Source organism: Myiozetetes cayanensis, unplaced genomic scaffold, assembly GCF_022539395.1.
Source record: "Myiozetetes cayanensis isolate MyiCay16 unplaced genomic scaffold, myiCay2020 scf5-8, whole genome shotgun sequence".
Classification (NCBI taxonomy): Eukaryota; Metazoa; Chordata; class Aves; order Passeriformes; family Tyrannidae; genus Myiozetetes; species Myiozetetes cayanensis.
The window spans coordinates 113729287-113756802 of NW_026087742.1; the positions used below are offsets into that span (position 1 = coordinate 113729287).

Genomic DNA, 27516 nt, shown 5'->3' on the forward strand with positions numbered 1-27516 from the left:
GTCTTACTGCTGATTGCCTGGGAGAAGAGACCAAACCCAACCTGGCTCCCCCCTCCTGTCAGGGAGTTGTAGAGAGTGATGAGGTCACCCCTGAGCCTCCTCTTCTCCAGACTAAACAACCCCAGCTCCCTCAGCCTCTCCTCACAGCACTTGTGTTTGGGTCCCTTCACCAGCCTGGTTGCTCTTCTCTGGACCCGCTCCAGCACCTCCATGTCCTTCCTGAACTGAGGGGCCCAGAACTGAACACAAAACTCAAGGTGTGGCCTCCCCAGCACTGAGTACAGGGGAAGGATCACTGCCCTGCTCCTGCTGCCACACTGTTCCTGAGCCAGGCCAGGATCCCTTGGCCCTCTTGGCCCCCTGGGCACACTCTGGCTCATGTTCAGCCTCCTGTCCCTCCAAACTCCCAGCTCCCTTCCTGCCTGGCTGCTCTCCAGCCACTCTGTCCCAGCCTGTGGGGCTGCAGGGGTTGTTGTGGCCAAAGTGCAGGACCCGGCACTTGGCCTGGTTGAACCTCATCCCCTTGGAATCAGCCCATGGATCCAGCTTGTCCGGTTCCCTTCTCTCTCCACGGAGATTCTTCTCTCCATGCGTGTCCTCTTCAAGGAAAACAAGGATATTTTCAAGCAAAATGTCAACCTAAACTGCTCCTATTTTTCTCTGCATGACACAGAAATCATTCCAAAGCTCCTCCTTGGCCAAGCAAGACGTGGCAGGTCAGAATTCCCCACAGCTCTGTGTCCAGCAGCACAGGGCAGACCCTGCTCTTGCCCTGGAAATGCCACCGGCAACGCCAAATCTGCCGCGACCTCACGAGACGCCAAATGCTAAACGTGCAAAAACGGCTTCCTCTTGCCGGGATCAGGCCTGGGATTTGTCGGTGTTGCTGCACAGATTGTCCCTGGAAGTGGATCTGAGCAGTGGCTTCTCTCAGCACTCACAGAGCACCTGCATCGGGCGGTGCTGAAAACCGACACGAGACACGCTGAATAATTCAGAGTTCTTTGAGTGGGTAGGAAGACGAGCACACCGAAAATAACTTGTTTTTCTGGGAGAAGTTTGTTCTTTTCATTAAAAAAAAAAAAAAAAAATCAAGCTTGAACTTTTTATTATGAAATACAAAATTTCAGGAGAAACATTTCTGCTAGAAATCACAATTTTTTTTTTTTAATTTTTTTTTTTTTTACTTTACAAAGTCCATGGGCTGGATCCGCTCTGCTGACAAGTTGCCTTGATAAAGTGCATTTCCCGTGGTCCTTATCCACTCTATCCCTGAGGAAAAAACACTGTTCAACACGAATACCACCACTGCTGTGGCACAAGTCATTTGGTGCAAACTCAGCCCACAAGTAGAACAGAGACATAAAACATTCAAACAACAACTCTTCAGAGTCAAGAGTTTCAAATCTACATTTTCCAGCTCGAGATATTTCAATTTCAATTTAAAAAAGGATTTTTTTTTTTTTTTCGCACGTGGGTGATTGGGTTTTATTTCAGAATGGAACATTGGATTTAAGGCAAATACCTTTTAGAAAGTAACTTATTGAAAGGGAACAAATTAATTTATGAGCCTAAGATGGTTTTGTTAGAAATTCTGAAACAGTGCTCACCAAAACTCCCCTTGATTTTATTACAGAACAGGAATTGAAAAATGTTGTTGATCCATAAGATGCTCAAGCTGTACATAGAACACATTAAAAAGCAGTTGATATTGTATTAACCATTATTATTATTATTATTATTAACCAGTTCTTCTGAACTCATAAATGTCCTACAGTTCCAGTCCTTGATCTTGCTGTAACATCAGATTTTTGTCTGACAGGAGTTTTGCTGGTTTCCTTGGGACCCAAAGCACAGACTCCTCCTTTTGTCCAGTCCCATCACATTCCTTGTCTCTGTACTTCAGGCTGTCCACTTATGTCATTTATGTCCATTTATGTCATTTATGTCCATTATTTTGCTGAGATATAATGTGCTACTTTATAAAGGTTGCAATTTTATTTCATTACATGAGGCCAAAAAAAAAAAAAAAAGAAAAATAACTTATAGCTTAAACTGAGAGAAGTGCTTTTAACCTTTCTCTGTTGCAGAAATACAAAAAAAAAAAAAAAGGAAAATATCCTGGAAAAGTCCATCCTACACCAGGGTCACATTCCTGATTTTCTTGGGGCTGAGCAGGTAATCAGGACGTCTTTGGGGTCGCACCTATGGGAGAGCAAAAGCAGTTAGAGAACTCAAAGCAATCCTAGAAAAGCTGTCCCACCAGGGTTCTCAGGAGGTTCCCTGCCAAAGCCTCACCCCAAAATGAAATTTTCATCAGCAACCCACTCAGAACCTAAACACAGAGGGAGAGGATGAGCAGCAGAACGAAACAAAAGCTTCACGAGGCAGTTCTGGGAATTCATTAACTGATCTGGTGCCACCTGAGAACTTCTTGTGGCCTCTGAAGTCTGGATTCTTTAAAGGAAAACATGATTTTGGGTGTTTCTCCTTTGGCTTTCTTAAGGAAAATACCTGTTTCAAAGGAAAACCTGAAGGTTGCTTCCCAAATCCATCAGGACCTGCAGCAATGAGCCCACCAGCTTCTCACGTGCCCCAAAAATCCCTCCCCACATCTCAGTGTTTGTTCAAGGCAGGCTTTTTTTTTTAAACTTCCCACGACTGGCAGGATTGTGCTTTCCCTGACAGCAGCCTGTTTCCAGGCTGACCCCCCTTCAGCAGCTTTGCAAAGCCTGTCCTCATTTCCAGCCCTAATTACTCCTAATTTACTGCCAAAATACCGTGGCAGAGAGGAAGGACAAGGCAAAACTCATTCTCAGGTGCACCCAAGTAACACACACTCTGGGTATTTAAATGTAGCAGTGAGACCTCACATAGATAATTATGAAGCAGCTCTGAGGGATGAAAATTTATTCCAGAATTATAAAATTCCAAAATTATAAAATGGTTCCCTAAACGAACCACTGCAGCTGAATGGTTTGCTCTGTCCAGCCCTGGTGTTGGTTTAATCTGCCTCCAAGCAGGTGCTGCCTTCTGGCTGCCCTTCCCTGCAATTCCTCACCTGGTCTCAAGCCCCTTGGAAATTAATGGGAATTCCACTGTTTCCCCCAGTTTTTTATCGAGCCAAAAGTGGTTCATTAAGTACTGACCAATCTTCTTGTGGCTTTTTTTTTTTTTTTCTTTTTTTCTGGAGCATTAATCCTGTGCAGCCTGCATTGCCTTGGTATTCTTCCAGTATTAGTGTATCTTCAATAATGCATTTGGTACATATACATTATTGAAGAGGCCATGCAGGGAAAAATGTTGGATAACAAATGTGGACAACATGTCTCTGGTATTTCATGAGTCCCAGCACCTCAAGGAAAACCGTGGGATAAATATAACTATCCTAGAAACATTTCACAAGACAGCTGCCTTCTGTTTAGAACACAACTCTCTTCCTCCTCCCTCCCCATCCCTTTTGTCGCTAGAACAGGCTGCTGTTTTCTAAATTTACCCTTCTTTACTGTTTATTTTTGCAGAGAGAGCAGAGGTGCTCTGGGAAGTAACAGGACTGCCTGGCTCTGCTCAGGAGACCTTTCCCAAGATCTCTCTGCTGCTCTTGATTTCTTGCAGCTGAGCCCGGGCTGGTGCTGAGCAGAGACATCACTCTCTCATTTCCAGAGCACAGCAGAACCTCCCCGTGGTCCGGGTTACCCCTCAGGTTAATGTGTGATGAGATTTGCTCCATTTCTGGCAGAACAGGCATTTCCTGATTGTTCCACTACAGGTCTTTTTGTGACAGAGCTTTCTCACCAGGACAGAGGTTTGGAGAGAAGCTCTCTACCACTGCTCTCCCCACAAATAACAAATTTACAAATAGAATGGGGGGGGGGGAAGTCTAGAAAAAAAAAAAAAAGCTGAAGGCAAGTGTTATGTTTATAGGCAGCAAATATTCCCAGATATTGTGAACTGTGGGTATAAAGGATACTGAACCAGCAGTGTACTGAGCAACCAGAAAGTTTCAGAGGGGGACCAAGAGCAAACTGTGTCTAAAACTGCCTGAAATGGGTCATTCTTTCAATCCCATGTTTAGTAAATTAGTGGGGTGGGAATATTGCCCAGAACCTGTTGCACAAAAATACTGTATTGCACCCATATTTACTACAGGAAAAGAAGACATTAATCAGAAAGCTCCCCAAGCAGTGCTGTGGAAAGGGGAAGGAGATTTAGGGAGAGGATTCTGCCCCTCTGCCCCCTCAGGTGAGACCCCCCTGCAGAGCTGCTCCAGCCCTGGGAACAGCACAGGGAGCACAGGGAGCTGCTGGAGAGAGTCCAGAGGAGGCACCAAGAGGATCCCAGGGCTGGAGCAGCTCTGCTGGGAGGAAAGGCTGGCACAGCTGGGATTGTTCAGCTGCAGAAGAGAAGCTTTGGGGGGACCTGAGTGTGGCCTTGCAGGGCCTGAAGGGGCTCCAGGAAAGATGGAGAGAGACTATTTCCAAGGGCTGGAGGGACAGGACAAGGGGGAATGGCTTCAAAGTGACAGAAAGCAGGGTTAGATGGGATATTGGGAAGAAATTGTTGGCTATGAGGGTGGCATTGGCACTGGCACAGGTTGCCCAGAGAAGCTGTGGCTGCCCCTGGATCCCTGGAAGTGTCCAAGGCCAGGCTGGAGGGGGCTTGGAGCAACCTGGTCTAGTGGAAGGTGTCCCTGCCCATGGCAGGGGGTTGGAAGGAGATGATCTTTAATCCCTTCAAACCCAAACCATTCTGTGATTCTCTGATTTCTATTTCCATAAGATTCTGAATAGCAGAGCCAGAGGATGTTCACCAGCTGGATCTCGGCTGCTCTGTGACATCACTGGCAAAAATATAACCCCAATATGCCTCTTTTGCTTTAAAAATCTCTTTAGCAACAACGAACCTTCCAGCCCCTGCCTTGTCCTGCCACTTCTCCTCCCCAGCAGAGGGGGAACCAAGCAGTGACTTTGCTCCCGGGGTGGGGACGGTGCCTGTGACGTTTCACCTCTGCCCTGCTGCATCTTTCACAGTTATTTCCTTCAGAGCAGATGCCCTGGCTTACTTCTACTTCACTCTTACCGTGCTCTGATATCAATTAATGAATAATTTCATGAATTTCAATCGGCCCATGCTGTGTGCTGGCCCATTTTCTGCAGAGCTGTCTCTGAAGCAGCTCGCTGGATGTAACTCCCCTGAAATGGAGGCTGCTGGGCAGTGACCTAAAACTCATTTCCTGGTGCTGGGGAAGATCTCACACAACCCATTACAAATACATAAGGCAGAGGAGTAGGACCACAAACAACCCTTTCATATTTATACCCTGATCTGCTGCAGCCGCTTCAGCCTCTGCTTGGTTTCGGTTTCAACGTCTTTTCTTCTTTAGGTTAATTCCACTAGTCCTGTCAACCCCAGACTGAGAAAAAATGGCTTCATAATTCATTATATCCTAGAGATTGAAGGGAGAAAAAGCATCTCCAGTGGTTCCCTGCACAGCCCAATGTTCCAGGAGCCTCTGAGGTGTTCCCCTCTCTCAGGAAGGATGCAGCAACATCAGAATTTCTTTCACACCGTTTTAAATCTCTCTGCTCTGTCAGCCTGGCACCTGTTTAACCGTGGATATTTGACAGGCACGTGCTTCAGAGCCTGCCCTGGATGCCTTTTGATAGGGATTACTACAGAGGGATAATTATTCTGGGAAAAGCTTTGCACAGTTTGTTGGTTTGGCTGGGGAAACAGATGCCCAAATCTTTTCATCTCTTCCAGCTCTCGAGCCGGACTAAAAGAGAACCAACAACACGAGGATGAATCAGAAGGCAAACTGAGCGTGTATCAGCTGGTTTCAGGGCTGAATCCTTCAGTGATGTTTGGAACACTGCTCTCCAGCCAATGAAAGCAGGATTTCTGCTCTCACAAGCACGTTGCAGTCACTTCTGCAGCCCATGTGACACTGGTGATACGAATGATGAACACACATCTGGCACTACGGAACAGGACTCTGATCTTGACATTCATTTGGCAGATGGCAGCTCCTCACACGCTGTGAAAGTGTGTGATAAACTGAGATCTTGGTAGTAGCCATCCAAAAAAAGTCCAAGTTTAACTGCATTAGGACAAATTGCTGAAATTAATGTGGTGGGAGTATTTGCAAGTGTTCCAAAGGCATCACATGCTTGGCTGACTGCGAGAACAAAAAAATCAGGGAGGCACAGCTTTCTGTGCCCAAGGTTATTTTCCCCCTCTGCCCTCAGTTTTTAATTCCAAATTCACTTCATTTCCAGGAAAACACCCACCCAAAAGTTCTGGATACCCTTGAAATAGTTTGGATACACTATTACTTCAAACAGAAAACCAGTTACGTCCTGCCAGCTTTTGGTACACTCAGCACATTTCCCCGTCCATCAGTGGACAAACAGCCTGGAAATTCCTTCTTGTTTCTTCATGGCTTAATCCCACCCACATAACTTCACTCCTTCCCTTCTTCCACAGACATCTGGAAAAATTACACTGTAAACTGCACCTGCCATTTCTGGACCTGTGTGTCATCAATATTTATTACTCTCTTAATCAAGATCTGCTAACCAGTGGATATCACAACATGACATGTGCTCTGTAGTACATTGCATCAGTAAGGGAAAAATTATTTGCTTTCTTTGGTTTATATTTCTATTTATTGACCTTTTAATTCAATTTTGATAGCTTAATTTTTCTTTTCAAACCATCCTCGGAGTCGGAGCAGTTCTACACGGCGCAATAAATGGAGCTCCAATTCATCATTCACTTCCTTCCCAGTATAAAACCACAACCACAACTAAATAATATTTCCAGTTTATAGAGTGTCACTTGGAGTAGTTAAGAAGAAAAATGGATCCTTCCCCATTAACAGAGCCATGATTCACCCTGGACTGGAGAGGGGGAGCGTGGCTGTGGTGGGAAGTGGGAGCCTCTGAAGTCAGGGTTACACCAGGGATGGATCTGGCCCACTATAAATGAGCACTCGCTGCCTCTTACAGAATGGTCTCCTGATTCATCACTGAGACATTTATGGCAGATTAAATGGACTAATTATGAAGCTTTTCTAGGAGATTTGTCCAATCCTGCAAGTCGCTGAGTCCTTTCAGCTCCTTCCCTGGGAGCCTGAAACACGGAGCTCCTCGGAGGTGGCGCTCAGGACCTGGCAGAACTTGGCCCCTGTTGGGGCTCAGCTGTCTGTGGGACTACCCCAAAATCTGCTAAAACCGAGGCAAGGGATCCCCCTCGTTGCACTTGAGTTTTGGAAGGGGCACTGTGCAGTGGGAATGAGGGCATTGCATCCTTTGGATGGGATCTTTGGCCCTAACACCACTTGGCCTGCAGCTCAGCCCCAGTGCTGGGAGCAAGGGTCACTCAACTTGGAGAAGAGAAGGCTTAAGGATCACCTGACTGTGGCTTTCCAGTACCTGAGGGGACGCTACAGGAAAGAAAATAACAAGAACATGCAATAACAGGACAAGGGGAGTGGTTTTGAACCGAAAAATGTAGCTTGAAGTGGATGTTAGGAATAAATTCTTCCCTGTGAGGGCGGGGAGGCCTCAGCACAGGTTGCCCAGAGAGGTTGGTAATCCCCATCCCTGGAAGTGCTGAAAGCCAGGCTGGATGGAGCTCTGAGCAGCCTGGGCTAGTGGAAGGTGCCCCTGCCCGTGGCAGGGGGTTGGAACTGGATGATCTTTAAGGTCCCTTCCAACCCAAACCATTCTGTGATCTCTGACAGTACCTACATTTGCAATCAAACAGGAGCCTGCAACTCTACTCTCGATTTGACCTTTTCTCAGCTAATGTAAGCAGAGTGAAGACTTTCCAGCACCCTTGACTGATGCTCCTTGGCCTCCTCTTCCAGTGCCTGGTCATTTTTTCCCTCAGCTCAATAATCTGCTTCATTATTCATCATTTTTTAAACAACTCCTTCACCTTCTCTTTCGCTCGCTTCTTCTTTGCTGAGGTATCACTTTTCCCTAAGAGGATTTGCCAAATCTCTTGTTCATGTTGGGAATTGATCAGTGCAATTACTGGGCAACATTTATCTTCTGTGTGGACATTTTGCATTAGTTTCTGATTCAGAGGCTTTGAATGGCCAAGAGCTGACCTAAGTGATTTTCTGTTGCCACCCTTTACAGTGACACACACCGGCTATTTCAGGCTTTGTACCAGATTGGATCCACGAGAAAGGACTCCTGAGGAAAAAAACCTGTGATTTGAAGCCTCCTTTAATCTCCCAAATGGTTTAAAACTGTAATTTTTTTTACACATGGAGCATAAGGGATCAAACTGGAAGCAAATACACTCACAGAGGCAGGAACAGATAAGACTTTAGGTGTTCAGCCTGTGTGGCTCCTTCCATCAGTAGACGGACTCCCTGCTCCTCAGGGAGGACTTGGACTCTCTCTCCTTCTTCCTGACCTCCACAGAATCACTGCAAGGACATTTGCTCATTTTTCTTGATTATCCAGGGAGAGAGAAGCAATTTATTGGAGTCCACCCCTTCATGACCTCCTTCACTACGAAAAAATTCTCAGGGTAACCTCTCTCCCTCCTGTTTTTTACCCCCTATTTCTCACTAAAAACTCCTGAAGAATAAGGATGAAAAATCTTTGGGAATGTTTCCAGTGCTTAGGCAGGGATAAGCCAGCTGAGAACCACAACTTCCAGGGCTTTTAGAAGATGCAGAGGCAGGAAGGCAGGTGGTTTCTGAAGAGATTGTTTGATTCACCACTGACAGCAAACAGCTAAACGAGTTGCCACCTGATTTCTCCTGCTTGACAAGAAATATAATAAAAGAGCACTTCAATGTTTAGTAGGCAATATATTGCCATCAGTGGTGATTGAACTTTATTAGAATACACCCAGTAGCACTTTTTTTTCTTGTCAGAAAACCTCATTATGCATTTAACATGAATGTCAAAACCCCCCTGCTTTTTGTCTGGGAAATGTTTTACCATGTTTTTTTTCATTTAATGCCATAAATTTCAATCACGGCCTGCAAATCCACAATTTAAGGCAAATCTCCACCAGCTTTTCTCAGCTTCTGAGTATACAAGATGGGGCCATCACAATATACTGAGGAGCCCTGTTCAAACTCACCAATAGTTTTGTTTTCAGCAAGCCATTTTTAGATTCTAAATATTCCCTTGACATATGGGAAATGGTTATAAATAATTTTTCACCTCTAGATTGTCTCTTGGAGTTTTTCAAAACCATGTGGGCAGTTCCTGATGCAGGTGGAAGACACTGTAACAGACTTTTTACACTGCCCAGGGACAATACAGATATAATCCTGTTCACAAGCCTTTCAACCACTGTCAGAAACTGCTGCTCAGGGTTATAGATCCCCACCCAGAACCCTCAGCTGTTCTGCACGTGCTTTTCAGCTTTGCTTGGGCAATATTTTATTTGACAAGCAGTTAATGTCAAACCTCATAACTCCCAGGCACAAATACATCAGTATCAGTGCTATTTTGCTATTTTTTTTTTTTACTGTTATTATTTTGATTGTTGTTTTAATCTTTGATTGAGGACTTCCTAAACTCCTCTGTGTGCCAGAAGAACCAGACACGCTCTGCTGTGATTTATATGTGATGTCATCCCACGGCAGATTCCTGCACTGGGCATGTTGGAGCAGCTCTTCAAAAATAAATGAGCTCTCCCTGCGTTGAGGAGTGAACTCGGTACCACATCACTGCCACCTTCCCAAGAGAATATTGATATAAACCACCGTGGAGGTGCTAAAAGTATTTTAAAAATGTGTGGCATAAATCAAGATCCACATTAACACTGTGCCAGAAGGGAGCAGAGGCCTCTGAGAGTGGAACAAGGAGAGGAATAAACCCTGAGCTCAACTTTTTACATGTTAGTCATGTGGAAAAGGGGAGAAGCTCTAAGGTGGGTGTTAACTGGGTGCTTTCCTGCCCTGAGATACCAAAAATCTCCAAGATCAGTGCAAAGTTCCTGGTTGAATTGGAAAATACAGTCGAGAAATGCTCATTTATTTATTTTATCACACTGGATTTTGCTTGCAAAGGAACCTCCAACCTCACCTTCAACAGCACCCCCATGTTATATCCACATCTCCTCTATCTGTCCAGAATTACTACCAGCCCAGAGCAAAGCAAACCTCCACATTATGTTAATCATTTAATTGTTTAAGGTCACATCATAATTGTTTCAGGTATAATACACCCAGAGGTGAACTCTCAAAAGCCAAGCTGGAGTTATTCTGCCTGGAGAGGCCGAAAGAATGAATTAATTTATTAATGGCAATAAGTGGGTTTGTGGAGAGAGAGGAGGAGACCTTCTAATCCCAGGGATGACAATCAGACAACTGGCTTTACCCACGGGGAGTCTGTCCCAGCAGGAAGGCCTGGCTGGCATTTGGAGCAGGAAAAACGACGGGAAGGGAAGAGCTGACACTGCCTGAACTCTCAAGGAGAGCCTGGGGGATGGTTTTAGACACGTGGTTCGGTTTTAGGGAGGATCAGGGACTTCCAGTCAGTGACACTTACTGGCCCCTTCCAACCTGAGATATTTTTGGAGGGGAGGTCTGTGACTTCCTAACTTTAGGCAGGAAGGTGGGGTGGAAGGTGTAGCTGAGGAGAACAGATGTGGCAAAAGCTTTATTAGACATTTCTTCCAAAATCTCCTCCTCACAAGAGGCTGTTTCTCCCTCACTTCACTCCCCCCTCCCCATTCCCTGTCCCCCAAATTCAATCTAAATCTGAGGCCAACCCAGGGCACTTATCCTTATAAATCAAACATTCAGGAATGCTGAAGGGACATTCCACCTACCCAATTACAGCTGCAGTTGACTTCTAGTTGTCTCCCTCCACCCAAAATCCCTGTTTGCTTACAGCACAATACACACAGTGGGGAAAAAGAAAGAAGATATTCAAGGTATCAGCATTTCAATTACCTTTGGCACAGATCTGATGTACAAATTGTCCTCAGGGCCAGTGGACTTGGAAGACACTGAGGGAAGAGAGGCAATTCCTGTAAGGAGAATATCCAAGATCAGTGTTATTCAGGAGAGGAGCCCATGCAGGAGATTTATCTGGCAGGACCTGTGACTCTCCACAGGGCTGCCATGCTGGAACATTCCATTTCTTTACCATGGAAAAAGACCATTAATTTGCAATAAATTAAATTAATCCTCCGAAAACAGAGTCTTCTTTGCCTGTGACAGTAATTAGTGAGGGATCTCCCCCTCCTCACCTTCACCCACGAGCTTTTCCATCTTATTTTCTTCCCCTGTCCTGTTGAGAAGAGGGAGTGATAAAGCAAATTTGGTGGCCAGCCAGGGTCAACCCAGCTCCCAAATAAATATGAAAGAAGCCTATACAAGGCCTCAGTGGAATCAATTTGTCCAGGTTCACTTAGTTCCCCTTTTATTCTTTGTAACTACATTTTACAATATACCACAAGCTCTGGAAACCTTTCCACTGTACTTATTTCTTTGCCATGTATTTGTTAGAGAGAACAGGACGTGTGCCTGGCTTTCAGGCTCTGCACAATAATTTTATGTCATTAAGTGTTTGATTAAATGTTTTGACAACAATGTGGCTATAAATGTGAGTGGTGGGTGAAGATTTGGTGGAGATTTACATTTGCTTTTGAAGAGTCTTTGTGCTTAAGGACAAGAATTTATAATGCCCTAGTCATTTATCAGTAAAATAATAGTTCACCAACTGCCTTTTTTCTTGCCTTCTCTTATTTTTTTATTTTTTTGGTGGTGGTGGCAGTGGTGGATTTTCCTTTGTTTTCACAGACCAACTGCAAAATATTGCCCAAATTAATGGCTGCATGGAAATCCAGCCCTCTCACATCTGGCCCCAGAGGACATTTGGAAGAAAAAAAGGCATTTAACATACCAAACCCAGGATTAAATGCAAATATCCACTGCAAAGAACTTTATGTTTTCTCAGTAATTCTGCAGGACCTGACTCTAGAACGCCCAGGATGTTCTGAAGAGGTTCAGGGCAAACACAGATCCCTCACTGAGGATTGTGAAATGTGTGTGAAATCTCATAATTTAATTGCTCGACACGTTGTCCAAAAGGCCCACGTTGAGAAGCACTTTGACAACATGTGATTCACCAGCTCACACTCACCTGGGCTTTGATCCGTGTTCCACAGTTCCTCTGGAAGGTATCCTGGATTTTCACTGCCGTTCCTTTGCCTGCTTTCCAAATCTCCATCTTTTTTCTTCTTGGCTGAAACTTTCCTAGAAAACAAACAAACAATAAAAGGTGTGTAATGAGAAATTCAATATGATAGGAGAATTCTTGGGTGGCAGAGTGCAGGGGGAAAAAAGCCTTGCTTCCCAAAAAACAGGTGCAAAACATAATCTGGGACTTCCAAGCCGGATAATGCCCATGGAATTCTGTTTGGGAAGTTCCCACCAGCTGCTGTATCAGAAAGCAGGAAAACAACTGAGCAACCTTCAGACTCTGCACCAAATCACAGGTTTTGTAGGCAACGAATTTTGATCTTTAGCTGTGAATTGCAGGATATTCAGTGTCCCAGTAAATGGTCACTCAGCACAGCTCATCGTTTTGCTGATCTGAGCCCGTCCCCAGTTGAAAAAATGAAGAGTGTTATCTGAAATCCCCACAGTGAGCTCCCAAGTGATTCATCTCTACACTCCAAAGTTAAACTTTCACTTTGAAATTCACTTTACCGGGGAAAGGAATTCCCTTGGTTAAATTTACACATCTCTGAACGTGCAGAACGGTGACCTGCAGAGCTGCACAGTGAGACAACGCTGCTTTTTTTTTTTACCCCAAACTCTTCCTCTAGAAGAAAGGCCACTATTGATCTGCTCCTACCGTGGACCCCTCTCCAGGATAGTCCCAGGTCCACCTTTGCCAAGGTTTTCAGGTGTGGCAAGCACAGATCCACTATGAAAACTCTTGGAGCCCAACAAACTCAGTGTAGCAACCAAATAAAAAAGCAGCTACCAAAAAAAAAAAAAAAGTGTGGGAGGTATGGGAAGGTATCCAGGCAAGTTAAAAATAAATGTGGAAAATAAACCAATATATGTTTAGTCTTACCACTTCTTTGCTACTATAATGGACCAAATCTGGACAATCATCATTCTTTTTACTGCAGGTTAAAAAAACCCAACCACTGGACCTACAAAATCTGTAAGTGGCTGTTAATAATCCTGATTTCAGCGTCACTGTTTACACATGGTCAAACTTTGCAGAGCAATGTTCATGCAGAGCCTCCCAGTCCAAGCTGAGCCTCAGAAAGCCTGAATTCATCCCAGTTTTCTCAGCTTCCAAAGTGCAAGCTGCACTTGGCAAAATGGTCAATTCAGCCCCACAAACCCGTGGAAGTTTACATGGCATAATAAGCATCATTTCCTCGGGGGAAAACAGGGGGTATCTCCTTTCCTTTTTGTTCCATATTAATAAAATGCTCCATAAATGGAAATCTGTCGACAGACCTTCACAAAATTTCCCCCCCAGGAGGCTGTTAATGAAACTGGGCATTACTGATGTGCCACGCTTTGGAAACTCAGGAAGGGACAGGGGTTAAAAGCCCCCCAAATGTGGGCAGGGTATGAATTTACAGCGCTGCCTGGATATAAATAATAACACAAATAATATAAATAACCCCACTGCCACTGCTGTCACAGCCACACTGGGCCAATAAAAAGGATCTTAATGCTGAGAGCCACCAGCTACTGACTGCTAAAATTTTCCAGCTCAGTGCAATAATTTACCAGCAGCTTTGTGCCCAAGCGTGTCTGGCAACCACTTGGTGAGGGGTTGATGCCCATTATTGGGGCAGCTTTATTAATTCTTTATAGAATCATAGAATGGTTTGGGTTGGAAGGGACCTTAAAGATCATCCAGTTCCACCCCCTGCCATGGGCAGGGACACCTCCCACTATCCCAGGCTGCTCCAAGCCCCGTCCAACCCGGCCTTGGATGAGGGATGAGGAGTCCAAAACCTCTCTGGACAACCCGTGCCAGGGTCTCAATATCAATAATTTGATATTATTTCCTAATATCAAATCTAAACCTACCTTCTACACCCTCTCTTTTGCCAGCTCACCCACCCTTGAAAGAGCCGGGTAGACGGTGCGATTTCCCTGCCCATCCATCCATCCATCCATCCATCATCCCAAGCAGCTCCTCCTCTGCCGTCCCCACGCGAGTATTTGGGCAGGCAGTGACATCCTGTGGCGGCGGCGGAAAATATCGCCCGCCGGGCTCTGCTGGCCAGCCCGGAGCACCCGGAGATCCTGCCCTGCCTTCCCCGGGGGGCACAGCCAGCTCCCAGGAATTCGCTCTGCCCAGAGTCCAGTTAAAAATCTCCCCCCCCCCCCCCCCATTCATCTGACTTACCTGATTTCACTTTGATATGTAGATGCTGAGAAAGAAAATAAATAAATAAATAAATTAGGGAACGTTTTTAAAATGCCAGAAATTAAAACGTAAACTGTAAGTTCTCTTAGAGCATTCCCTGCGTTCCAGCTACCGCAGGAGCATCTCTCTCCCCCCCTGTTTACCAAATTTACAGCCCTGTAGAACAGCTTACACAGAAACTGGAATTAGGCACACAGCACTGAAGATAATCAACAAAGAACCTCAGCACAGGAACTGCAAACCTTTCAAAGTTAATGTGCTCCCAAAAAACAAACCCTCTTGTAGCTAACCTGAAGGGATGATGCTGATCGCTGTGGAGTCAGTTTAGGAGAGGAAAAGGAAAGTGAAATTAAGGAGCATCTTAAGGTCAATTTTAGGAGCGTTTTAAGTGCGTTTTAAGCAGGTCAAGGTTAAGAGCAGGGTCTGCCTGCTCACCCCTCTGCTGACAGGACTTTGCACAGCACACAACGTGGGGTTTATATCTGACCAAAGATCCTTTTTAGTGGACAGACTGGGAAGCTGCACTCACCTCTCCTCTTCAGGCAGCAGCGAACAACCACCACAATGACAGTGGTCAGGAGGACAACACCAAGAAATGAAAGCACAACTGCAAGCACAATAACCCAGGAGTTTCTGTTGTCTTCAATGTAATTTTCTGTCAAATTAAATGGAGAAACGTTGTCTAATCAGAGCCTCAAAGCACCCTTTTCAGAATATTTACCTTTTCTCTGAGATGCTTGTTGATTATTAACAGGGAGCCTGTGTTTTCCAAATGACAGACAAATGACAAATTTATGGGTGCTGCCCAAGAATTTAAAATATTTCCAAATTCGAATTCTTTAGTGCAGCTGTAACTTTTCCCACTGCTGCTTCTCCTGTAATCTTCCAACCTAACTTTATTTCTGGGTCTCCCAGCATCCTTTGGAGACATTTGGGGTTGGGAAGAGGGGTTCAGATTCAATTTAGATGTCTGTACTGCAGATATTAAACGTCTTTGCCCTGCTGCTCTGGTCAGTGGAGAGAAAATAGATATTTTGGGTTGCAATTTATTTGAGTAAATGTATGTATGTCCCTTTTGATATGCTGAACTGCTCTGATTGTCACACCCAAACTTGGCACAGCCCATTCTGTCCCACGTGTTTATGGTTGTGTTTTCCTCATTAGAGGTCCCAATTAATGATTCCAAGGCCACCCTCAGCTGACAACCTCTGGAAAAGGCACCACGGCTAGGAAGGTGACCACGAGCTTCAGTCAGGGCTATGCCATGTGGGAACAAGCTTTACCTATGGCAGGGAATAAACTAAATCCTTTCTATCCACATATTTGCCTGGGTGCGTGTTTGGAGTCTGGAGGTTTCAGACTTCAGAAATACAGGACCAGAACCTCCTGCAAAGCTTGAACCTCTGCTAGGAGTCTGCATTCTCCACAGCTCAGGTCATTGTGATCAAGCAATTTGCTCCAGTCTTCCCTAATCCTAATGCAAGGGAGGGGCACTGAGGGATTAAAGCCCCTTGAGCCCATGAGTAAATCCACAGCAGGTTACACGAGGTGTTTAGTGTGGACAAAACCACTGCCCCATTCCACAGGACCCATCCAGACCTCTGGCTCCTCCCAAAGCTGTCCAAACTTTTACCTGGACGAAGTAACTGCAGAAAAGGGGTTTTTCCCTCTCACATGTGACCAAGGAGAAAGGAGAGACTGGAAAACCCCCCCCCAAGTGGCTTCCTGGACACTTTGGAGCTTTCTGGGGAGCTTAAAAACCAAAGGAATTCCAGGCTCATGGCAGATTCTCCATCCTAATCTTCTGCAGGTTGAAGGCCACACGAATTCAACACTGAGGCCAAGGAGAGCTTGGGCCCAGCTAAGGGACAGCCATGGATCCCATTTCCCAGTAACAGCTCTGTGAATGCATCTCCTGGGATAACTCTGTGGGATTTCCCAAATTTGGGGCTCAGCCAAACCCCACAAAGTAACTCTGGAGGAGGAATGACTGACATAAAAATGCATCACCTTGTAGGGCAAGACTGACCTGGAGGTGAAGGAAGGTGGGACATTCCCTGCCCAGGAACTGTCTGGCTGAAGAGGGCTCAGATTTTTTTGGTATTTCTTGTATTGCTTGGGAGGAACATGGAGGAATTCAATCCCTCAGGCTTTTAAGTGAAGGGGGAAATCGATATTGCAGTAGTTTTTGGAAGGATTTCTTAGGTGTTTGAAGTTTTCCCAGCAACAGGTAGCTTAGGCTGAGCCTGTATATGAAAAGCCAGACAAGCTCTGAGATTTTAAGTGTGATATATATATATACATATATATATACACACATTATATATCTTTCTCTGTCATAAATGCCATGCTTTTATTTCATTCTAATCATTTAAAGGCTTCCTATTCTCCTCCCCTCACAAATGCTGAGTGGCTGCTGCTGCACAGTGGCACTTCCAAAGAGAAATGAATGATGGTCCTAGAGAGTCACAAATAATACACTGATAGGGCTCCATGACATCTGTTTTTCTCTTCTTCTGACCTACAGTGAGTAGCTATGGAAACTACTGAGGGTGGAGCCCTCACTACTTCACAAATCAGCAGGCAGGGGGATTTATTCATTTCCTCAGGATGCTCCTGTTCTGCTCAGTCAGTAATTAAGATCAATGCAACTACAAAAATTCCTATAAAGAAGGTGTAAAAATGACCTTTTCCAGCTGCATTTCCAAGCAAATTCTCCTGAAAAAGATAACAGTGACTCGCAGTGGAAATGAAAGGCACAGTCACTCAGCCTCCTCGGGTGTTTATGTGCCAGAATGTCCACACCAGCCCCCCCGTGGATCCACTGGGGGTGTGGATGTGCCACGTTCACCCCCTGCAGAAGCAGCAGCAGTTCCTCAAGGGAAGCTGTCAGCACGACTGCACCCTCAGCAAAAATGATTGGAGTTATCAAAGGTCTTGCTGAGATTTGCATGACATCCAACCTTAAATCTCCTTCAGCAATTTAATGCACTGCCCAAAAAATTCCCACATGTTGCTGCAGGACATTTTTTTTACCTTTCTCTGCGATTTGGAAGAGGCCATGCCAGGAAGAGGAAAAGCAGATCCGGCGGTTCTTTGATCTAAGGAGTCTTTGGGATAAGGTCCATGGATATTCCCCATCCCTGGGAGTGTCCAAGGCCAGGTTGGATGGGGCTCTGAGCAACCTGCTCTAGTGGAAGGTGTCCCTGTCCATGGCAGGGGGTTGGGATGAGATAATCTCTGGGCACTGCTCCTGTGTTTTCCCTTTTCCCCTGAAGTACAAGTAAAGAACTATTTAAGATCTAAATTCATTAGATGTTTTCCTGGTCAAGGAGCAAAGTCTGGTTTTCCAGTGAATCCATGGGAACCGGTGGCAGATGCTCAGCTTTGTTCACCTTGCTCAGTCCTGCTTTGTGGTTCATTACACTTGTACCAGTGTATTTAACCCTCCCTGCCCATCAGATTTTGACTACTGGCTCTTAATTCCACCCCCTCTGCACATCCCATTTTGCAAATAAGAGAACCTTTTTACAAGATTAAACAAAGCAGAACAAAACACCCAGCTCTGAGTACGGGCAGCGCAGCACAGGCAAAGTACAACAAACACTGGCTTACCTGCAGTGGAGCTGTCAAAAATAAGAGTCACAGTTGCATTCTGAGGTTCAGGGAGTGCTTCTATGTCAGCTAAACAAGTCAGAACCTCAGTGGCTGTTGGAGTCACAGTCAGGGTGCTCAGGACATTGTGGAGGCCATCAGATCCTTGGCTTTGCTGGTTAACGTAACTCGACTTGTCAATGAAAGAGTCATTTGTCATCCAGGTAATGTCTGGAGCTGGAGCCCATCCTAAGGCCTCACAAACAATTTCAACTGTTTTGTTCTCTTTTACTGTCAAGGTGCTATTTTTGATGAGTAAAGATCCATTAACTGTGGGGGAGGGAAAAGATGTTTTGTTGCTTCAGAATGTTTTGCTGCATTGCTCTCCTGCTGGAAGCTTTAAATCTTATCTTGCTACCCAGAAATAGCTATGCCTTGAGATATGGAGTGGAAACCAATCACTGTTACCACAGATATACCATATTCATGGTAGAAACATGCAGATACTGTGGACATATTGTTCATTATATCTAAAGAACAAGCCTCAGCTTTCAGTACCTTTCCAATAAAAAGCAGGAAATTGCACTTTTTAGCCACCCTGACTTGCTTCCAGCTGAAAGACAACCCAATGAAATAACAGTGTTTCCCTCTGAAGTTTTAAATATGCTCAGGTCACATCAGGAAAGGTTTATGGGTGGGTTGATGGGATGTTATCACTGCACCAAGCACCTCTTTCACAAACAGGCAGTGCCTGGTGGTCAAATCCTGCTTTCCTGGCTGAGGTCTGACAAGGAATAAGAGATGTAACAGGGAATAAGAGATGTAACAGGGAAAAACAGGGGCAGTTATCACCTTTGTCACTGGTGGTCTGAATGTGACTCTCAAAACTGCTTTGTGCCAAATGAAAGTGAGAGGGACAGGAGGCAAAAGGGTGGGAAGTGAGGACACGGACTCCTTCCCAGGGGTAATTTGAGCAATTCCTCAGGGGATTCCTTGGAGTGCAGTATCATAAAATACCTTCCTGCTGGTGGCCATACACACCTTGGACAGAGAGAAAGGCAAAGTTGTTCTCGCTGGGTTGCTGGATGCTGCACTCGATTTTCCCAGAGTCACTCGTCTGGGCGTTGTGGATGATGAGCTCCGAGGTGAACTCGTCACCGCTGGTGTAATTCTGGGAGGTGAAGCGGTCTGTGGTTTCCACGGATCCCTGGGAGCTGATGACAGTGAGGACAGGATTGCCATTGGACAGCCAGATGAGGATTTTCCATCCTGCAGACACGGTGCAGTTAAACCTGGCCTGGGAGCCAGCGAGGACTGTGGCATTAGCAGGGCCTTTTGTGATGGAGTAACAACAGCCAAGACCTGAAAGGAATTAAAAACCAGCCTGTAAATACGTGTCAAACACCACCAAAGCTGGTTACATAGCTTAAAAAAATCTTAACCAGTTCAGAGATGGAGATGTGTAATCTAATCTTTCAGCTCCAGTTTAGACTGAGTGGGTTTCTTTAAAGATGCATTTCACCTTTTGTCTCTCCTCCTCCCTCTCCAAAATCACCTTTCTCTCTTCAGTAGCTCACTGACCACCATTTTACTGAAAGAGAAGGTTGCACTTTTGAACAGGCAGTTAAATGAGTTCTCCAGACTTTGAATAATTAAAGGGGTGTGTAACTGGTCCCCTTTCCATATCTTGGATTGCCACTGATTTTTTGGAGTCCCACATATATCCTTCTATGCTCTGTTCCTCATGCCTGCCTCACATACATACTTACCCACCTCCTCAGGCTTCCTGGTAACCAGAATTGCTGTAACTCCCCAGTTTTAATTCCCTAAAAGGCAGTATGAGTTTTGGCTCCTGCTTTTCAGAACTGGAAGCTCCCTTCTAACGAAGGCATTTTGTTTTCCTTTCCTCCTCAGCGGGCCCAGGGCCCCCCACTGCCCTCAGAGGAGTGGAGGTGCAGCTGCTTCCCAGGCAGATGGAGGATTCCCTGTGTGTGGGAAGGCAGGAGCACCTGCTCCTGCTGAGCAGAAAGTGAGGGAAGGAGGAAGGATGAAGGCTGACACCTTCTTTTTTCAAAGCAGCAGCTGTGCCTTCAATCCCTGAGGTCCAACTTGGAGTCTCTCTCCGAGGATGGACCTTCCACGAGCTCCTTGCAGTCCTTGCAAGGGAGCTCCACCTTTTTCTCACTTCCTGGGAAACATTCCTGCTGAGGGCACAGCAGGACTGCCAGTGGTACCCTAATGATTCCATCTGTGCTCAGCATAACACCAGCAATCAGATATCACTGTCCACAGCAGTCTAATTAGAACCTCGTGACCTGCAAATTTGGCCTGGGAATAACTGCTCAGTTGTTGTCCAGGGGAAAGGAAGTCTGGGATGGTCATTCCTCCCCTTCCTAAGAGTGTTCAGGACAGTGAAGTGATTTTGAAAGGTTTTGCTCACCCCAGGTTTTGCACACTTTGGGTAGTTTATTCATTAGTGGATCAAATTATAAATTATTATAAATTATTGGAAAAAAAATTTTCATTCAATAAATTAGTAGAGGGAGAACGTGACGTGTTGTTTCACACAACAAAGATGTTTGAGAGTTATATAAAAGGAACCAGCCCAGTCCCAGGTGTGACACTGCAACCAGCACCCTGGCCATGGGGTCTGTAACCCCATTGTTCCAGAGCCCAGACAATGTTATAATTCCCAGCCCACATTTAACCCTGTCAAAGTACATCTCACCGGTGTATATCTACCCACTGTATATCTAATCAGATTTGGGCCAAGAATTGTTCTTTAACATAAATAGCTCCTCTCTTTCCTCCCACCCACTCCATGTGTTTACAGACCTCTTTGTTTTGCAGGGCTGTACAAACCCAGCTCCCCCTGGTTCTTTGTATGGCTGGCTCTGAGTTCTCTCATGTTTACAAAAAAAAACCCTTTCCAACATTTTTCCACCTTCCTGGGTTATGTTACCTCTGCCTTGCACCTCGGTCTCCAAAGGGTATCTGTGGGTGAGCGACAAAACATTAAATGAAAAGCAAACTTTACCTGAACTGATAGTTAATAAAGGCAGATAAGATACAGTAAAAAGTGTTTCTGACCAACTCAAATGGGTTCATTTTTTTTTTTTCCAGCAGCATTTATTCAAAGCTTCCCTCAGACTTGTAAAGCTGAACTGAAATGCCAGACTTCACAATCCTGCTCCCTGCACCCCTATAGTGTCTGTAAGATATTCATGTGTTGAGTTTGTTCATTTTTTTAGATTTTGTTTGAAGCCTCCCTGGCTGGAAGACTTCAGCTTACCATGATGACAGACACAGACACGAACACACCTCCTCTGGGGGAACACCAAAATGCATCTGGCTGCCCCTGAAACAGGAGCTGCAGCACTTCCCCACCCTGCTCCTCTTAATGCAAACTGATCCCTGTGCATTTGGAATTAATTTCCATGCCTGTGCAAACACTCTGCTTTTCAAAGGAGCCGTGATTTGCTATGGCTCTGAACAAATGATGTGGCTTTCAGGACAGTGCTGGCTGTTAATTAATCATTTGCCATGAGATCACGCCTGTGAGTTCCATTATAGCCTCGAAATTTACCCCCAAACAGGAACAATCAGTGACTATTGGCTCTAAAAATACGTGGTTTATATTGCTTTTGTTTCCTTCTGACATTCAGGACAGCATGGGCAGGTAGGTAGGAGTTATTCCTGCTTATATATGTAATATAATTATTTTTTATTAGTCTACAGATGTTGTAGAATCTACATCTTCTTCCTCCAACCACATCTGCTGGAGCAATAGATGGTCTTTCCCTGATTGCTGTCCATGAGGGAACAGGTCCATACCCTGCACAGGGATCCTCATGGGAGGCAGAAGGACTGAGGAGTGGGACACAGCTCAACCTCATTCCATTTAGATCCCAGTGAAGCCCCAGCACGGCCAACAAAGGAGTTTCATGAGCCTTCTCCACCTGCTCCCCAAACATTTGCAGTGATTTTACCTTTGCCTCTTTATCTCCTCGCTTTTATTGTTTATCCTGCACCAGCACGGGGAGCCCTGAACCAACAGAGTGTTCCATTGTCCAGCCCACACACAGACACTGATAAAGCCCCTTGTGGGAGGTCAGAGAGGACATTCATGACAGAAATGGGATCTGAACCCAATTCCCAGTGCCTCCAGCCAGGGCTGGGAGTCCTTTTGCTGGGCCGTGCCTCTTGCACCAAGGAGAGCATTTCAGTGCTGGTTTCATCGACACCCAGCTTTAAAAACGCCCTGCAGATGGTTGCTTTTAAACAAATTAAGGCCTGGGGCTTGATTTTCATCGCACTTTACAGCAATTACACGTTCAGCTCCTCGCAGCTGTTTCAGCATCTGCTTCCCCCCCACACACACATGACCAGTCAGACATCCCACCCAGGCCAACACCACCCCTGCAGCAGGGGGATGTCAGGCTGCCTGCGTGGTTATCCCAGGCTTCTGAAGACCAAAAGCTGAGTGAGGACACCTTCTCTGAGGTGGACAGAGCACTGGTGAGGATCTGCTCACACTGAGCACTCACGGTGTCCCAGTTGCTCAGCCCTTCCCGTACAGCACACGGAGTAAACACCAGCCCCTTTATGAGCTCTTTGTTCCCTCATCTGTCACACAAATTCACTGTCACATCACTGCAGGTTTTGGAGAAATGACAATGCATCTTGTTCCCTCGCTTGCCAAAGGACAGCCCTTGCCCTTCATCAACGTTGTTTTCTCCTCCACGCTTGAGCTGCCTCCAAAGGACCCCTTTTTCATGCCGAAGTTTTCAACAACAAGGGCATTGAGACGTGGCACCTTCTCCTCCTTCCCTCCTCTCCCCTGCCCACTCTGTCTTCCCTCTTTTGTGAGTGACCTATTTGGATGCAGCACAGTGAAGGACAGGATGGGCTTATCCTTTTGCCAGAATGATTCCCTTTTTTTTTTTTTTTTTCAGCCTCATTATCGTATTTCAAAATAATCTCCCCCTTTATACCCATATTGCCCTTCCACTGCCTTTTATCCTTCAGTTTTCGTGTCCAGCTTCTCTCTTCCTCCCTTCCCTCTCTGCTATTTCTGTTTGAGTTTCTACATTTTTTCCTTCCTGGGAGTTTTAAATTCCTTCTCCTTTTCACTTTTTCTTCTTGCTCCCCCCACCTGCCTCCCCTGCCTCACTGCTGGCCCACTGCTCCAGCAGCAGCTCTGTTAAACAAAATAAATGACTAAATAAATAAATAAACAGCCCAAGTTTATTCCAAAACCCAACAGCCCTGCAGCTGAGCTTTTTTGAAAACCAAAGTAGGTTAGAGCTTGTCAAAGCCTGCAGAGAAGGCCCAGCTTGTTCACTTATGTTAACAAGATTTTTAAATGCTTACAGGATGTTTCTGTCAAGTAATACCAGACTAGTGACACTCAGCAACACAGATTTCCACCCACCTGCACACAAACCTCTCCACGGCCCCCAGGAATGTCTTCCCCTCCCTTCTCTTACTCGCTGTTTGACAGCTGTCCCCGTTACAACTTCCCAGGGTCCAAAAATAAGAGATGCAGGGACTTCCTGAGCCAATAATGGAATCTGCACCCTGTGATATTTGTTTTCAGCTTTTTTTTTCCAGCCTATTTGTAACTTGGTGTCCACAATATCCACTGACCATGAGCCAGGTTGGACGGGGCTCGGAGCAACCTGGGATAGTGGAAGGTGTCCCTGCCCATGGCAGGGGGTGGAACAAAAGGATCTTTAAGGTCCTTTCCAACCCAAAACCCATCCTATTATTCCATGATTCTATACTTTTGACACCTCTGCCTCACTTCATGCATTCCTCAGATCTTATATGTCCTTTTGGAAATGAAAGGGGTGCCAACATATCCAGTATCCAGGATACAAACTTTCTGTGCACTCATGTAACGCCAGATTTCTATCTACCCTTCTGAAGACACTAAGCAGTGAATTTTGTTTCTCTTTTACAGCAATTTACTCTCCTTCCAGTATATCCACTCTTTTCCCCAACTGGACATCTCAGTTCAGTGATGTTTTGCATTGATGTCTTTGCATTATCTGTGCCTTTATTACTTCCTTGGCACCGTGACATTTTCTGGCAAATCTTCCGAGTCCCTTTTTGGATTTGGCTGCCCTAAGTAACTCTGCACCACCTGCAAAGTCTGCCACCTCACACTTCACTCCTCTTCACCAGGTTGTTTAGGAGCTTGTTGAACACCACACACCCCTGTGCAATTCCACTGGGAACAGCACTCTGTTTATAAAACTCACTGTTTATTCCTGCATTGCGTTTCCTTTCACCAATTATTGAGCCAAGGCAATACTTTCTCTCTCATCCCACTGCTCCTGTCAGAGCCTGTTAAAACCCCAGGTAGACTATAATTAAAAAAAAAAAAAATCAGCCTTGTGTTTATTATCCAAGGAGTCACTTTATATTTCCTTTGCTTTTAAAGCTCTGCACCAAGACACTTTTAATCTGAACCCACTTGGAAACTCAGGCATGTGAAATGTGACTTGGTGGTAAAGCAGCAACATGATGATTTGCACATATTTCTGGAAGCAAAGCCAGCTGCTGCTACTGAGTTTTCAACAGATGCCTCCTCCAAAGCAGCAAAAAACCAAAAAAAACAAAAAACCACCAAAAAACAAAAAACAGAAGGAAGAGGAATACAAGGAGAGGGAGGAACTGGAAGAAGGCAATGAACCCATCTCCTCCCCACCCCACACACGGCTCAGTCCTGCTCACTGAACCCCACTCTAAGTCATCAGATCACTCAGGCTTGAAATGCAAACTCAACTATTTCCCAGATTTAACACTCCCACTCAGGGACTGACTGTCCAGCCTGATCTCTCCAGGAACAGCCACTTACATGACTTTTAATTTCTCTCCCACACTTAGTCCACGGGGGCTCATTTCACGGGTTATGGACGTGCCCTACCTGGGAGCGAGGCAGTCAGGATGAGAGGAAGTAAAATGGATCTCTGGAGCCTCTCCATTGGGGCATTCTCTCCTGGTCCCTCAGGCAGAAAGCCACCAGCAGTCAGTGCATCCTTGAGGAGAAGCTGAAGGACAAGGGCTTATCAGGTCGCTGCTTTGCGTCCTGTGTTCAGTGTGACTTTGTGTGACCTGGAATGCCAACAGGGGGAAAAGATTAAATGAGGGAAGGTTTGGAAGGAGAGCAGAATCTTTGCTCAAAGTAGTTGTTTCAAAAGACAGAGAGGAACTTTTCTTCAGCAGAGAAACCTCCTCCTACAAGACCTCACATCTCTTGTGCCCTGAAGTCCCTCCTGGCTATTACAACGCTGCTGCTTCAGGACTGACTGGGTCAGTGCAGCTCCAGCTTCACCACTGATGTTAATCACGAGCAACTGGGAAAAATAACTCTCTGAGCTGCCCAAAATTGTGTGTCCTGGCAGACTAATGAACCCTGTGCTCCATCACTCACTGCCATGCAGGGCACCAGCCACTCCCTTGGGGTCGGAGGGGCACAGACCTCCATTTGGAAGGGGTTATGCCCTCTGTGCCAGGTATCCTTCAGGAGAGGAGGGATACACCCACAAACGTTGCTCCTCTGATGTGTTTCTGTGTGCTTTACTCCAAAACTGGCACTCCTAGTCATGCATTTCCAGGGACAGCTTGCTGCCATCATTGCTGTGGCAGTCCTGGCACACAGGGGCCACCCTGGACAGGAGGAACAGCTCCTGCCACTCTGGCCTCTCCATCTCACCTGCCTTGGGACAAGGATGAGAAACATGAAATCTCCTCCCATCTCCCCAGACTGAGCACTCAGAAAGGCTGGTAATGCAAAGAAGATCACCAGGCTTATTTCCCTGAACCTCAGAGTGCCCCCTTAAGCCCCAAAATAAACCACCAGCAGCTCTCCACTGCAGTCAGAGATAATACACAGAGCCTGGGTGTGAGCCACCACCCCACTTCTGCATTTTCTGCCATTCAGTGTTTGTGATTCACTTGTGAGATATTGTTCTCCTCCCTCTCAAAATATGTGAGACTTTGACTGCGCTGCTTCGTTTACAAACTTCTCCCCTGGGAAACCGAAGCTTGACCTCATGAAAGAAGCCACGGCACTCAGAGGATGTGGTTTTGTGGCCAGACCACACTTCTGGTCAGGAAAGTGTTTCTGATTCGGGGGGGTGTTCTTTGTGGCAGCACATTGTGCAAGGCATAATGACTTCTCTGCTCAGCCCAGCTGGCATCCTGATCCACGTTTTCCCTTTTTTTTTTTACAGGCTTTCAGTTTTACCTTAAAAACTTAGTGGACAGCCCTATCAACTAAGCAACAGTTTAAGCCAAACCTGTGGGTTTGTTTCTTCACCTGCTTGGGTTTACCCGGGGCATTTTGAAAGGTTTTGGCTTTTCCTCACTTCTCCCTGTCTCCTGTGTGGTGAGGGAGGGTCACTGTGCAGGGCCTGGAGGGATTTCTCCTGGCTCTGTCGCTGGGATGGCTCTTGGCACGTACACAGATCAGTCAGTGGTTACAAGAGTCACTATTACCTGTCACTCGAAGTGAAACAGCCCAGGTGAAGCAGCAGGAAACAAAAGCAAAAGCCATGTAAATCCCCAGCAGGATCTACATGACTGGAGAGAACCCCCCTGGCCAGAGCAGCCTTCATACCTTCAAATCCAGCTGCACCCATGCAATCCGAGCTGGACAAAGTGTTTGTGTTGGTTGTTTTTTTTGTGGCAAAAAAATGAACCGGAGAGAATCTGATGCCAAAATCCGGGGCAAAATCAGTAAACAGCGTGGGGTGAAGCAGAGCAGGGCGGGAGGGGGAGGTCTCTACAACGTTTTGTTTCACTTTGTTTCGAAATGGACTTTCAAAGGGCCGGGAGATATTACCTGGTCCTCGGATGAAACAGGATATTTTGGCCGAGGATTAATCAAATGCCCGGGGTTTGTACTGTGCTGTCTTTCAACCCTGCAGGTGCAGGGAGTGACTCCCATGGCAGGGGCTGCTCTGAGCTGCTCCCTCCCTCACCCGCCTCGCCCTCTCTCATCCACCACGCAGTCAAGGGGGGGATAATAACAACATTATTGCCCTAAAGGAATGGCAGCGGGATCCAGGCTGGCACACAGCAGGGCTGCGATGCTTTGGGACGCCCATCCCGAACGCCGGGGAGCGGAGCGGGAGGTGGGGACTCACAGAAAGCCTCCGTTCACCCCAGGGCAGCCTTCCCGCTGGGGCAAAGGTTTAAATCACCCTTCGTCCTCCAGCTCCTTCTGCTGGGAAGCCAATGAAATTCCTGGAGGGGGTTACCTGGATCACATCCCGGGGTGCCGAGAGGTTCTCCCACCGCCTTCCCTTGGGCCAACAGGTCCGGCTCACGCTGCCAAGCCAGGGGGTGCAGGAGGAGGAGGAGGAGGAGGAGGAGGAGGAGGCTGGAGGTGTTCAAAGCGAGGATTCCCGGGTTCCCTCACCCGTTGTTTCCAGGGGGAAGCCCCCTCAGGTGTCGGGGTGCCCGTCCCTCAGCCCTGGGGCAGCCGCCTGTCCCGCACTGTCCCCGT

The 27516-nt window shown here is 46.2% G+C and overlaps 1 protein-coding gene across 2 annotated transcripts; it reads right to left on the bottom strand.

Annotated features, from left to right (window-relative positions):
• Positions 1-1148: 1148 nt before the first annotated feature.
• Positions 1149-27516, bottom strand: IGSF5 (immunoglobulin superfamily member 5). 2 transcript variants are annotated; one of them, XM_050332860.1, is made up of 9 exons: positions 27269-27516; positions 24931-25118; positions 19038-19358; positions 18018-18326; positions 14932-15057; positions 14382-14406; positions 12135-12247; positions 10940-11016; positions 1149-2205 (listed from the first exon to the last, which is right to left on the bottom strand). In XM_050332860.1, exons 2-9 carry the CDS (start codon positions 24986-24988, stop codon positions 2137-2139), a joined length of 1098 nt encoding a protein of 365 aa, XP_050188817.1. In that variant the 5' UTR covers positions 24989-25118; positions 27269-27516; the 3' UTR covers positions 1149-2136. The 2 variants fall into 2 exon arrangements, with proteins under 2 accessions (XP_050188817.1, XP_050188818.1); XM_050332861.1 differs by having other exon boundaries at positions 27430-27514.